This window comes from Struthio camelus, chromosome 3 (genome assembly GCF_040807025.1).
Source record: "Struthio camelus isolate bStrCam1 chromosome 3, bStrCam1.hap1, whole genome shotgun sequence".
Classification (NCBI taxonomy): domain Eukaryota; kingdom Metazoa; phylum Chordata; class Aves; order Struthioniformes; family Struthionidae; genus Struthio; species Struthio camelus.
In genome coordinates, this window is record NC_090944.1 from 139,783,747 (window position 1) to 139,797,793 (window position 14,047).

Here is a 14,047-nt window from a genome sequence, read left to right on the forward strand (position 1 = left end):
CTGGAGACATCTCCATGCTGTTTTGGAGAGGGCCGGGGAGTTTCAAGCGCAGACTTTTGAGACAGCTCTCCCTTTGTACAGCTAATGTTGAGTTTAACGTTTGCAGAGGATGTGTCGCAGGTCTAAACGTGCGGCGGGTTCAAAAATAAAAGCGGTAGACAAGAGCGGTAGGGCAGCCTTGCAGCTGAGGTTTCTGGTGGGGGTGAAGAAGATCTGGATTCGTGCTCCATTACTGCTGTCAGCAGCTGGTAGGAAACGGGACTGGTCGTGCCGAGGCCCATCTTCAGCGGTGAGGGGCCTGGGAAGCCGGGGCGCTGGGGATGGCCTGCGTACGGCCCCGGCACCAGCAACCAAGCGTACCTGCTTGGTTTTGCAGGCAGAGAGCAGAAAAAGGGGATGAGGACGTAGCAAAGGGCTCGGAGAAGGGGCTGGAGAGGTTAGGATGAAAGGAGGGAGCAAACAAGCAGGGGAAAGGTTTTGCATCACAGTGCAAACCCTGGGCTGTCCTAGAAAATTCGCTGTCAGATGTGTACACGGCTGCATTGGCAGCTGGCAGGGAGATGCCAAAGGGAGATAAAAGACCTGCGCGCTGCGCTAACAGGCTGCAAACGCAAACAGTTCCTGTTTGAGCAACAGCAACATACGAAGATGAGGGTAGGGAGGATGTTTGGTGAAACCACAGGCCAAAATTGGGCCTTCGAATGTGAAGAGCATGGGCTGAGAATCTATTGCTAGACTTGCAAGCAGCAGGTGATAAGACCGTATTTCACACAAGTAGACATTCAGATAGACCCGCACATACAAATTTAGGCATAGCATGCACGCAGGTTTCGTGCCTAGACAGCTTTGCTGCTGAGGTGCACTGCTTTCCTGACAATAGTTGGAGCAGTGCAAGCCCAGTGCTTTTCCCTAGGCAAAGCCTGATGATAAAGCACCCTCGGACTGGCATGCCCACGTGCGTCCACGTGAGGCTTGTCTCTAATGACACCGGCACTCCTAAAGCCAGGTGGCTTTTACAAGTAGCGATGGCTCTGGAAAGTCAAGGGTGATGCTGATTTTGCAGAGAAACAGGAGTCCGGGAGCGCGCTGATGACCAGATTCACGTGCCGGTCTCACGCCACGAGCCCTCCCGCTTGCACGGGCTCCCCAGAGCCCTGCGGAGGCAGGGAGAGCCCGTGCACGGGTCATTTGAGCTGAGCTGGCGCTGGGCAGGGTGCAGATGCTGGACAAGAAACCCCTAATAAAATGACTCCTGCCACGTTGCAAGGACTCTATATTTATTTATTTTTTCACAATTGGCCCAACTTTTAATTTGCAACAATCCAATTGTGCAGGGTTCAGCTACGAGAACTTTTAAAGTGTTTGTTCTGTATTAAACTTGTGATTCTTCAGTTTCTCTGTCCGAGAATCTCCTGTGGCCTTTATATAAAGCTCTTGGGCTACGGTTTTCCTGCTATTGTATCAGAGAATTCGCTGCATTTTCAGCCCTGGTGGATTGTGGTATATCAAGATCTCAAAACTGTCACTGAAGCAGAAACCCCAAGCAGTCCCGTTGAAGCAACATTTAAGATGCAAAATCCTAAATGAAACCAGGGGTGGGGGGGAGTATTTCTCTGGCAAGAAGCTCTAAAGAACAAAAAGTAAAACTGAAAGGCGCATCAAGACAAGATGTTTCCATCAAATCAGTGCACTACCTCATTCCATATATTATCAGCTCTTCTTGAAACATATTACCTGGATATCAGTTCCGTATTCGCTATGGCCAACCCCTGCAATTACAGCAGAATAACAACATTTGTTTCTCTAGCCAAAAATGGTGTCAGGTGATTGTGGAAGAATCCTGGCTTTCTTTAAACAGGAAATCTGTAGCCCTCATGGGGAGTTAAAAATACAATTAAAAACATGAGCCAAGCATAATGTACAGTCTCAAGTTACCCCAATGCAAGCAAAAGAATTCAGACTGTCCTATTTAACCACAAAAAATGACTTTTTAAGGCCACGTTCTGGAGGGAGCAGGAGACAGCTAATCCATGACTTTTGATGCACAGGATGTGCAGTATCGGTCTAAAGACTCATTTATGGGGCTATTTCTGGAAAACTGGATTTCTCTGCATGTTAAATTTGGAGTAATTTTTAAAATTATTTTATATTTGACATTCCTAATGAGATACTAATACGCAGAACACCTGTACTTTAGGAAGTCTCGTTATATTAAAAGCTCGGAGAAAAAAAGCACACGCGACAGACACAGCTACGTTAGCAAAAACTCAGGGGAGGCTGCAAAAGACTTCCTCTACTGGAGAGCTCGTTTGTGCTAGATAAGTATTGTTGCTGGCAGGATTACGAAATTCTTCTGAGCAGCAACTCCTCTTCAGTACAGGCAACATCATAAGAGGAAAGAAACCCTTGAAAGTTTGCTCATAAATAGCTGAAAAATGAGTAGTCTTGTGTCACTGTATGGTAGACAGCCTGTCTAAGCGCGTGGCTCAGCTGGGCAATGCATGAACGGTCCTGTGAAGTGGAGCGTGAAAAGGTGAAGCGTGTCGCTCAAGACAGCGTATCAAGGACACCCTAAGGACATGCTTCATGGAGTGCAACTTCCTAGCCAAGTCGCTGGAGCTCTTAGAGTCAGCAACGAGGCTCCGCAGGCCTCGTCTGTACGCAGAGCCTTTCCTCAGGCAGAGAAAGCACGCCAGCCGAAGGAGTAGCTGCGGAGCCGCTCACGCGGTAAACAGTACTGCTGCTTGTGTAAGAGAAGGCCACCTGCATTTAGGTATGTACCACGCATTCGCTGAGCGCTTGATTCCTCCACCCTCACCACGATATTGTCATCTTCGGCTGCAAGCAGCAGCACCCATTTCAGTGTCAAAGATTTAGACATTGTCAGTTGAGGCAAAGTGAAAGTGGGTAAACCTTTTTTTTTTATTTTTTTTCATCCTTGCAAAATCAAAGCAGTAGAAGCAATATTTCGGGACTCGCCCCTTCCGTTGCAGTCAAAATCTTTGTTCGTGCCCTGCTTGGGGAGCCTGGGAAAGTGAGTTACGCTAGGAGAACTGTTACGCTAGGAGGAAATCACAAAGGAAATCATCAAGGCTATTGCAGCTAACAAGGTGAAAATGGCCTAAAATGTCTTGCTTGGCTCTAGCTAGCAGAAAATTCCTTGTGATGGGTAAAAATGGGTGGGGATGACATTGACTCATAGTCAATACCAGTAATTCTCATGTACCACACACAGCACAGTAACACTGGTAAGCAGAACTGCTTTGAGCTTTCAGTGCACAGAGGACGTGCTTGTGCTGTGCAGCGTACGTTAAACCGTTTGGGGAGCCCAGGCAAGGATGTCTGTACGTTGTCCGTTGGCGTTCAGGGGATGCAGCGTCTCAGCCCAGTGCCAGGCTGGGGAACCTCGTCAGCGCGCCCTGTCTCACCCTGCAGACATGCCCTCTCTTAACATTTAGTACAAAAGCCATCACCGATTTGCGTTCCTGCCTCAGCAAGCAAAGTAGTCCTGTGGCGCTGTTCCATCCTGGGTGGAAAGAGACAGAGACCAAGATTAAAAATAAAGTAACTTGTGGGAAAGCACCTGGCTCTCAGACATTCCCTCACTGAGTCTCATGCCCCCAGTGTTCACCATCAAAGAGCAAGATACAAACCACGGAACATCAATTAAAGGTCTATTTTAGAAATGTGTATCCTTTCTGGCAAGTCTGCTTCACGGGAGCTTACCAAATGGTGATTCTTGGGAACAATCCCAGCTTCACAAACTGATCGCTGCTCATTTTTGAGATCTGTTGCCTAATAACAACCCAGAATTTATGACCCATTCCTTCTTGGGAGATGCAACACTCATTACCAGAAACGCTTCCAAAATCTCATCTTTAGAATGGAGCAGCTATTTTAACAGAGAAAGGACCTTCCTAGTGTCTAGGTAATTGTGCCCACAGATGACAGCTCAGCTTGGAAGCAAGTGTCAAAGCTGGGTAAAGGCATGATTTGTGCCCTCACACGGCAGGAACGCTGTCTGCTTTGTTAGTGGGAAGATTGTTTTTGTGCAAGCAGACCCTGAGAGCATTATAAGGACATGTAGCTGGGGCCTCTTACCCTGAGTGGCCGTGTTAGTCTGTGCTTGCATTTCCGGGGCCAGGCAGGATTGGGGTGGGGGTGGGTGGGGGGGGCTGCCAGTGTTTCTTTCAAAAGACCTCAGTACGCACAGGGCATGGCCAACGTGCATGGAAACAAACTGCAGGTGCACTTCAAAACCCTTCATTTAGTAGGACCAGGTTTGTGTGTAGCAGGTGCAGAACTGAGTCCAGGCACGGGAAAGACAGTTTCCTACGACAGCAGGCGGCTGTGGCTCTGCTCCTCGTTTTACCTATGCTAGAGCCCTGGAGAGCTAAGCTAGCCCTTGCTGCCAAGAGAGGGTGCGGGATGACTGCTTTGAGGCACAAATGAGGTACCTCTGTATGGCGTATCTGGATGGCACTGGAGTCAGCTGTCTATTCTTGACTTGCAAACAGATCAGTAACCTGCAAGCAAAGAGAATAAATTATGGAACTGCAGTTATTTTACGAAACATGCCCAGAAGAAGCAAAAGCAGCCACAGATGGGGATGTGAAAGTGTGATCACAGTGTCTTGGAGAACTAAGGGGTGTCTAACATTTATGCAGAGAAAGAGACAGGAATCAGAGACAGGAAATGTCTGACTAGACAGATTCGTTACGCCATTTATCCAAGAATTCTGGTGGCAAAACAAACAATAAAGGTAAAACAAATCAAAAAGATATCCTTAGGCAGGAGCTGTGACATTGGGACTTTTGTCTCTGCTGCGACTCCATTAGCACAAGGGTCGGAGACCTATGAGGCAAATATGGTGGTTTTAGTTTGCCAGTGTACCTCTGTAGTACACGTCTGAACAAGGCCACAGAACGACCCATCAGTTTGCCTTCTTACCGTTTTAGCCCAGGAAAAACACACGCATGTCTAGCTTACACAGAAAAAAATTAGACGTACAAAGTCAAAAACCGTACAAAATAGAAAATGCCAGGATGAGAATTGCAAACGCAGGCTTACTTTGCCCCCTCCTGCATAACGTGTAGCGATAAGGACTTTAATTTTACAATCACCTATCAATTTTATCACAGGACTTCAGCTTCATTTGGTGCATCGGACAGGCTGTGCCCAGTGAGCGAGCAAGTGCTCAGTCTTTGCTTTCCTCCCATTCACAAAGTGAACCCAGGCCGTGCTCAGGGCACACTCTTCAACTCTTCCGCCAGTAAAAGGATGATCTGTTTTCTTCTGAGTATTTTTCACTACCGCAGGGAAGTGCGTCACTGTTGTGTGAGATGAGCAGGTGTGGTAGTCTTCTTCAGAGGTAGAGAAATGATGCATAAACAGTTCTTGGCCAGATTCATCCTTTACACTTTTCAGGGGAGCATTTGAAATGTCTACGACCTGATTCCGCAGCTAATGCAATTTCGTTGTGCACTGTACATTCAGTTCTGAAAATTAGTTCTGAACAACTGATTTAAGTGACTTGCCTAGTTTTACATAGGTGCGAGGAGAAAGAAAGCAGCTTCATAATTTAATTTGTGTGTGCATGCTCATCCTGTATATACAGGGGAGCAGACGAGCTTATGAACTACGAGATTTTGTGCATCGTGTATTTGAAAAGACTGAGAGAGTGGGTTGCCCCCTGGCAGGGAAGCATTTAAGAATCATAGTTTTCAGTTGCAATCAAAGGAGTTAAAATCTTGCTTTTTTTTTTTCAAAACAAAAGTAAAGCTTCTCTAACCATCAGACTCCAGCGTCTGATGCTTTAAGAAACAATACATATCACAATATCTGTGATCGTGTTGAAAAGTGCTGGTAATAGTGGAAGCCTTGGCAATTCTGCTGGGTAAGGCAATAACTTTTTGTCAGTACCGGTCAGGGCGGATTTGACTTGTACCACAGCTGTTCGTCAACCCAAGTACGCACCTCACCTTGAGTTAGGAACACGAGCCTGTGTTGAAGATTTTTGAGCAGCCATAGCTTCGCGCGACAATAACTAGTTTGGTGCATGCTCAGTAACGTTACCTTTTGGCTTCAGATGTCTTGTGGTGGTCACCCAATTTAGGGGTCTACAAAGGGGTGGTGGACTGAAAAGAGAGAACACTGCAAGCAGCAGCAAGTGTTGTCCAGCATAGGGGATAGTATGAATAAACCCAAATCAAAATAAGCAAACATAAGAACCAAGAAATACTTTCCAGCCTATGGCTCAGTTCAGTTTGTCCAGGCATGATGGTGTTTTCACCACCCCTCTGCTGCTGTGGTAGCGGTAACTTCCAGGGGGGGAACAGTCACTCCAGAGCACGCCTTTCTTAAGCTATTAAGACTAAATCCCCCCCCCCCCCGCAAAAGGAACAAAACCCTGAATAGTCGTGCAATAGCTGTAGCTAATGAACACCACTGCTAATCTTCCTTTTCATCGCTGCACGGCAGACCTTACACTCAACATGCCTGCTCTGTACTTGTCTTTCAGCGATGTAACTCAGTGACTCCACTGACTTCTCGGTGAGCTGTTTTTGGCAAAGGAGAGGAGTTGAAATGATGAAACAGGAGAAAGCCACGCTAATTACTTAGTCAAAACGGCTAACTTCTGCCTAAGCAAGAAGAATTGCAGAATAAAAACTCTCAGTAGTGGAGCCTCCCTCACCATCAACAGCAATTTACACTTAACGTGAGTGACCAAGACGCGTTTGCCAGGAGGACTCACCCCTAACTTTGCACAAAAATGAGTGACTGCTGAAGGGCTGGTTTCAGCTCGCGTTTGAAAGTCATACACAGACAGTTCTTAGGTATCACCTTCTTGTTAACATCCCACTATTAATGCCATCATTAACGCATGCTAATTATTTTCACTTACGACGCCCAAATGAACATAATTCTTTTCCCTTTTTTCTTCTGGCTGTTACTTGCATTCCTGTAGTACCTTGATGCACTGTTCCTAGCACTGAAAGGGTAATACGTAAGCACGGTAAGAAACATTCCTTGCTACACTGAGCTAATAGCTTAACGTAATAGAAATTACACTAAGGGATGTAAGAAACACAAGGCAGCACAGCAACAGCAGAGGAGAGGAAACTGTACTGGTAACAACATGCACTCCCATAAGTACGTGTAATTAGGCAGTTTAAACTTCTATGGAGTTTGGGGATTTTTCTTTATGACGTTGTTCTAGCCCTTAGGTAATTAGGTGGTTGCACTTGACTGCACAGTGTTTAGTAATATTAATTGCCTTTCTTATTGGAGGGTAGAGGACTGAAACCGTAACTTTTGCTGATCAGCTCTGGGTAATAAAAATTGTATGAAAAGAACTATTTTGGGCAGTGTTAGCACCTTTCAGCACTCTCTTTTATACAAAAGTAACAGGTCTGACAAGCAACACAACAGTGACATCCTTCTGCTGAGTCAGATGCTCTGTTTCAAACTTACATAACTGGGATATATTTCCATATTCCCTCCCGCCTGTCGTACGTATGAAGTACAAACAGAAAGAATGAACGTTCCAAGTCTGCTCACAAGGAACAAGACAGTAGCTTAGTGCAGAAGCCTCAATGTTGCCACTTAAATTTGAGACAATATCTTAAAATCTCCACTGCGGAGTAATTAAATACCACATTAGTCAGTAGAGTAGGGTCTGTTAACAAACGACATTTGGAGTCCATATGCTGCACAGAAGCATGCTGAAACTTATTCTGTTTCCTTCTTGTGGTAGCTTGAATGCTCAGTAAACACGAACTTGGTCAAACAGTTGAGTTGTTTCTTCACTTTCAGAAAAATAATTATAAGTGCATGGTCGGGGGAAGAAAAACCTAATTGTTGCAACGTTTCAATGCCATTTTTCTGACTACAACTCGGGTATGTTCCGTCATTTCTCAGGGTGTTATTGTTTGCAATTGTGAGGTGTGAATGTCTACTAAAATCCCACAGCTCTAACACACATAACTAATTTACTAGAAACTTCATATGGCAAGTAAGCATTTATGTCCACAGCAGAAATGTCTGTAGAGTAACATACGCTGTATATTTATAAAGAAGTGAAGTGCCAAGACAAGTAAGTTTAATGCCATCATTTAAGCCGCGTTCCTCATTGACTACCTGAACGTAGAACAGATAGAAGTACACCTTCAGCTGCGTGGACTGTATGTTCTCAAAGATATAATGAATTTTTGTTAAAAGTGAAAAATAAGTACAAGTAAAAGAAATACTGAGAGAAAAAGATAAGAAAAAGCAACAGAGGAAACAAAAAGGTAAGAAACAGAGCAAATTAAATCAGAAATATGTGTTTGTAGATAAGTCTTAATTTATATACTTACAATATTTGTTTGCATGTATATTGTTTAAAAAAAAAAACCCTTAACAGCTCCGCTTGTCAAAGTTTATACAGGTCTTTGAACTTCCTTTTAGAGATGAGAAAATGTTTGGCAAAAAAATTCTTTACCAAACATGCATGTGTATTCATTCTGAAACAAGAATTTGAGTCGTTTCTTCTGGAAAAAAAAAAAAAAACAAATGATTAATTAGAACCTACATTCATAACCTACACTGTACATGTTGGCTTCAACATTCACCAAACTCATATGCCTGAACTGTAGACAGACAGTGAGCACATCCGAACGGAGGGTGCTAGTCCCCTGGCAGAATAACACAACCACCAGGTTACAAGGTGGGTTCAGTTTTTGCTTCTGGAGTTATTTTACTGCGTGTGGATTAATTCACTGCGAATAGGAGAAAGAAACTCTTCAAACTGATGTTCAGGACACTTTGCAAACTGGAGCCTTGGCAGATACTCTGCAAGGGAACGCTGAATCACTTATGCAAACCAGAACTGCGCCAACCGTTCAAAAGCTACCAGCTATGGATTATCCTTTAGCCTTATTTCTCAAGCTGGGTGGGGGGGGAGGTGTTATGAAACAGCAGCAAGTGAAATAGAAAGCTACTGTGTATTTTTGCCTTAAATGCAATGCAAAGTACAAATAGCGCATTGAAGTGATGAACTGCCCCGAAGTCCGATGATTAGACCAGCTACCTGAGCGATGCAGATTCAAATCACATCAGGCAGAGAAGGAAACTGAACCTGGGCCTCCGGCTTCTTGGATGAGTGCCTTTCCCAGTGGGTTCCAGGATAACAGAAAACGTTTAAGCAGCAAACCATTTGCTTTCCTTTCTAGCTTACAAGCACCATTTTAGGGGGAAGGTGTTTTGTTTTATACAAGTATAAAGTTTCGGGGTGTTTTTGTTGTTTTTCCCCCCCCTCACCAAAACAAGAACAGAAGAAAAGAATAACGTTTATTTTGGCTGTCTCTGAATGACTTCCCTCTCTCTTATTTGGCTGCCCAACTGAAAAATCAATTACTCGCACAACCCTATTCCTGCTCTCCATTGACCTACTTTCGGCAGGGCTCCGCTCTCCATCCACCTGGCTTTGGCAACCGGAAGGACACGATCTAAATCGGCCAGAAAGCGCTGTCGGCCCCACTGCGAACGCAGAAAGCCTCGCTGCTGTGCCTCTGTCCCTAAGGAAGACGGGCACTAGCTCAAAGCCACCTTCACCAGGCGGTAGGCGAAGGAGGAAGCCGGGGCAGGCTGGTCGGCGGTTCAGGCTGCCTGCAGGAGCCGGACCCGTAAGCCACGCGCTGACCCGTTAAAGGGTGATGCCAGTAGCAGAGGCGAGCGGGATGGAGCCAGCCGCCCGAGCTGCTACCCGCACTGGCTGAACCCGCCGTGTGTGCAGCGCAGCATCGCTTCTCACCTGACAAAGCGACCGCCGGACCACGTTAGCCCACGTGAACGAGCACCCGAGCTTATTTTTCATGGGCCGGGAGGGGGGGGGGAGAGCGAGTGCTAGGCGTGAAGCTAACGGATCTGCGTGAGAAGCGGTTCGGCAGCTGCCTCCGTTCCCCTCCCCTCGCTCTGTGACCCTGGCAACAGCTCGCTGCTGTCCCTGAGGAAGGGCCTGAGAGCTGCGAGCTGGGGAAGGGACAGCAGCGCCGCGCTGGCAGGAGACGCCATCGCTGCCGGCGGCGCGGGCAGGCCGCAGCCCAGGCGCTCCGGCCCTTGGACGAGCCAAGCAGACAAAGGCGGCCGGGGCCAGGGCGGCGCGGCGGCCCCGGAGGGCGGTTGGCGCCGGGACCGTTGGTGCCTGAGGGGGGCGGGGGAGTGACCGTTGGAGCGGGGGGCGCGCGCGCGCGCCGCCGCCGCCGGCCGTGGCGCCGCGCGACGCCCCCAGGGGCCCGCCAGCGCGCGACGCACCCCCCCCCCCCCCCCCCCGCGCCGCGCCGCGCGCCGGCCCCTCTCTCCAGCCCGCAGACATCAAAGAGCGAGGGAGGAGGGACGGGGGCGGTGCCGAGGGGGAGCCGGGCGGCGCCGTGACGGGCGTTCCCTCCGGCCAATCGCCGCGGCCGCGGCGCACGACGGGCGTGTCAGCTCGCCAATAGCCAGGCGTTCCTCGCCCCCTCCCCGTCTGCGAGCCAATCGCGGGGCCAGGCGCCGGCGGGGAGGCGGGACCCACTCGCCGTGCGGGGAGGCGGGGGGGGCGTGTGTGTGTGTGGAGCGGGGGAACGCGGCGCAGAGCATCCTTAGCGCTCGCCGCTGCCGCCTGGCTCGGTCCCCGCTCCCTGCTCTCCCTTCCTTCCCCTCCGTGTCCTCGCCGCGGTGCGCGCGCCCCTCCGCCGGTGACCCGGCCGCGTCCCTTCCCCCCTCCCGTCCCCTTCCCTGCCGCGGCAATGTCGTCGCCGTCGTCCGGGGAGCGGTACGAGGAGGAGGAGGAGGAGGACGGCGCCTACGAGAGCCAGGCCAAGCGGCTCAAGCCCAGCGCCGCCGCCGAGGAGGGCGAGATCGAGTACAGCGGCGCGGAGGAGAGCGACAGCCGGCGGGAGAAGGCCCCCCCGCCGCGCGGCGGGGGCTTCGCGGGCGCGGTGAGGGACGCGGCGGCCGTTGGCGGGGGGCGCGTGCCCTCAGGAGGCCGTTGGCGGGGGGCGGGGAGGGGCGCGTGCCCTCAGGAGGCCGTTGGCCCGGGGGCGGGGGGGGGGGCGCGTGCCCTCAGGAGGCCGTTGGCCCGGGGGGGAGGGGGGGGCGCGTGCCCTCAGGAGGCCGTTGGCTGGGGGGGGGGGGCGTGTGAGCCACCGCCCCGCCCTCTCTTCTCCCTCCCCCCCCCCCCCGAGGTTCACACGTCGAGGCCGGTCTCTCCCTGCCCGGCCGCGGCCCGGGGCGGGGGGCGCGGGCTTCCCGCGCGACCGGGAGCCCCCGGCTGCGCGGCCTGCTCGGGGTGGAGCCCGCCGGCCCTTTCCCCGGGCATAGCGGCGCTTCCGGTGGGGGTTGCGCTTCTTCCCTCTCCATGGTCGTGGGGCAGGAGCGGTGCGGGGGGAGCCGGGTCGGGACCCGTCTTCCCTCCCCCCGTGGCGGGCATGCCCGCGGGCGTGCGGCGCTCTGTTTCTCGCTGTGGTTGCCCGAGGAAAGGGCTGAGCTCCACGGTCGTCTGCCGGCTGTACGTGGTTTGGGTTTTGCAGTCCAGAGATTGCCTCTGCGTCGTGGGCAGCTTGTTGCCGTTTGGGATATTGCCATCGCAAGTTTAGTGCTTACCCTGTTGCTGAACGTAACTATAGAAACGTAGAGCGGGGGAAGAAAGCGAGGCAGAGGGTTGCTTTCATCCTTCTGCTTTACCTTTTTGTCTGGCAGCGGAACCAGAAAGGCTGATCATAAATGACTGTCTCCTTTTTAAATTCGCTTATGCTTCTACTTTACTTTTTCCCCTCCACAAACAGTGTTCCCGAGTAAGTTTCGTTCACTGTTTTTTTGCTGTATACCTTTTATTCTTTATGAATTTGTAACTAAGTATCAAGATAGTCCTTGACCTATAAATTTAGGGTAACAATGCTTTTGTGCCCACCATGTGGTTGCTCAGTTAACTAATTGTCCATATAACTGTAACCATTTTTCTTCTTGGTGGCACTTTTTCTACTTGAAAAAGACGATTGATAAAACATTGATTTAATGGGGGAGCTTGCAACTTAAAGTACCTCTATTTTGTTAGCTGTTAAAACGAACTTGCTTAAGAACAGGATGAAATAACAATAGAAGCTTTTGCTGTTACCATCTCTCTAAGAGTTAAACCTCTTGATGAACAGAAGGTATCTACTGAATTGAGTAGAAAAGTTCCCTGATAAACTGCAGCAAAGTTACATCATTGGCGAGAACTATTTTTAAATCTGTATTTTCTCATGATGGAGTATCGACTATGTGCAGTCGAGGATTAGCAGCGTGTTCTAGCTTAAAGGCCAGTTCTAAATGAAATCCATATGCTTGCTTAAATTATCTTGAATTTTTGTCATACAGGACAGCTGGACATCATGCAATGTTTCAAGTAGGAACAAGATAACGATCTACCAATTTGCCTTTCCTCTTTTCTGCAGTATTCTATAAAGTCAGCTAGTTCTTACCATTTTTGTTGTTGTTGGGGTGGGTTTTTTCTTTTTTCTTTTTTGCCTGCGTTTTGGGTTCTGGCTGTGGCTCTGATGGTCTACAAGTTGACCTTAGTGTATCAGTTCATCCCAGGGCACGTTGTCCCTCTAGCTAAAGAAAATACCAAAAATGTCTGTAACTTTACAGTTGGGATTTCAAGAATGGCATGTGCTGAGCCTCATGAGCCAAAGAAACTGAAACAAACGTGTAGCAAGACTAGAACAGGAAGATTTTTACCCAGCCTGTTGTCTGGGTTGCAGTATGCCTCAAGGAGTGAGATCAGACTCACTCGCTGTACACAGACTCAGTGCTGTACCTGGTTCTCCTAATGCTCAGCGGTGGCTTGCTGGCAAAGCCATATTGGCAAGTCAACTATTGGCGAGGCAGCAATTATCTTGATAACAGGGAGCAAACTAGTTTCTTGAGAATAAGCCATAACATGAGGACGGTATATGGAAAATGACTGAGCACTTCTCTTAGTAGTTTTATCTGGGACTTGCAATAGCAAAATTATTCATTAGAGTTAATTCATGTGCATTTTATTTTTTTCCTCTGATTAAAAAATTATTTGTGCAGGAAACTGAATTTCTTTTGTCTTTTTTCTTCTTCTGAAATGTCTGTTCTTCTACTCTTCCCTGCAAAGAGACATTCTTAGCATGTAACAGTTAGATCTCTGGTGCAGGGTTAAGGCGTATAAGATAGGGCCAGGCTAAGAGAGGGATGAAGAAGTGTAAGCATGTTGGGTTGCTCAGAAGAGAGCAGAAAAAGAAAGTAAGTGAAGATGAAGCAGGAAGAACTATATGGAGTGGGAATTAGGAGAGGGAAATAGGAAAATGGATGAGCAGGGTAGTAAGAGTGATAGGAGCCTGCCAGCCGCATGTTCTTTCTCTCCTGGCATGTTCTTTCTCTCCTAGCATGTGTCCTGGAATCCTGGCAAACTGTCTACCCGTAAGGATTGTATGCTCTGTGTGTATAAAAGCTGTTTTGTGGTATGACCCTTCTCTTCTAATGGGTTGGGGGGAGGGGGCTCTCCCTACTGGGCTGTATTTGTTGTCCTGGTGTTTTCTCATTCCTCTGGGATTGTTTCATTGAGATGAATGAGCCCTTCACACCTCTGACCTTATTGTTTTTGCAAACCGATGCCTAGAAACGCTTCCCTCTATGTGAGGCCCAGTGGAAGAAATATTTCATATTTCTCTTCTCTTGCTTCCAACTATTATGAAGCTCCTCACAGCCCACAGATATTCCCACCTCCCCATCTGAAGGACGAGCATGGATAGCCAAGAACAGACCGGAGCGTCCGCCAGGGGAAGAGCAGGAAGAGGTCTTGCAGCGCTATTAGGGGCAGAAATAAGATTTGGGAAAAATACCCTTACAGAGGTAGTGCTGGGTCATGTTGAAGCCTAGTCGGAATTGGGATGTAGCAAAAGGTCAAAACAGTGGGGAAAAAGGAGGGTGGGAAGGATGTCACAGAGCTGTATTTGAGGGTGTCTGGGCGGTCTTCAGCTCAGTTCCCTCTCCCACACTTAAGTTTCCATTGCATTGA

General features: G+C 48.8%; 1 protein-coding gene and 1 long non-coding RNA gene across 2 annotated transcripts in view; one reads left to right on the plus strand and one right to left on the minus strand.

Moving 5' to 3' along the window:
• Nucleotides 1-2,767: 2,767 nt before the first annotated feature.
• Nucleotides 2,768-10,259, minus strand: LOC104151827 (uncharacterized). The gene is made up of 4 exons (XR_011140566.1): nt 9,794-10,259; nt 8,358-8,531; nt 4,458-4,526; nt 2,768-3,526 (listed from the first exon to the last, which is right to left on the minus strand). It is a non-coding gene; the product is annotated as an uncharacterized lncRNA (long non-coding RNA).
• A 310-nt stretch (nt 10,260-10,569) lies between these two features.
• The window catches only part of HNRNPLL (heterogeneous nuclear ribonucleoprotein L like), a 31,400-nt gene continuing 27,922 nt past the window's right edge, over nt 10,570-14,047 (plus strand). Inside the window, exon 1 of the mRNA XM_068940540.1 lies at nt 10,570-10,958. Within this exon, the coding sequence (XP_068796641.1) occupies nt 10,767-10,958 (192 nt within the window). The 5' untranslated portion in view covers nt 10,570-10,766. The remainder of the gene's footprint in view (nt 10,959-14,047) is intronic.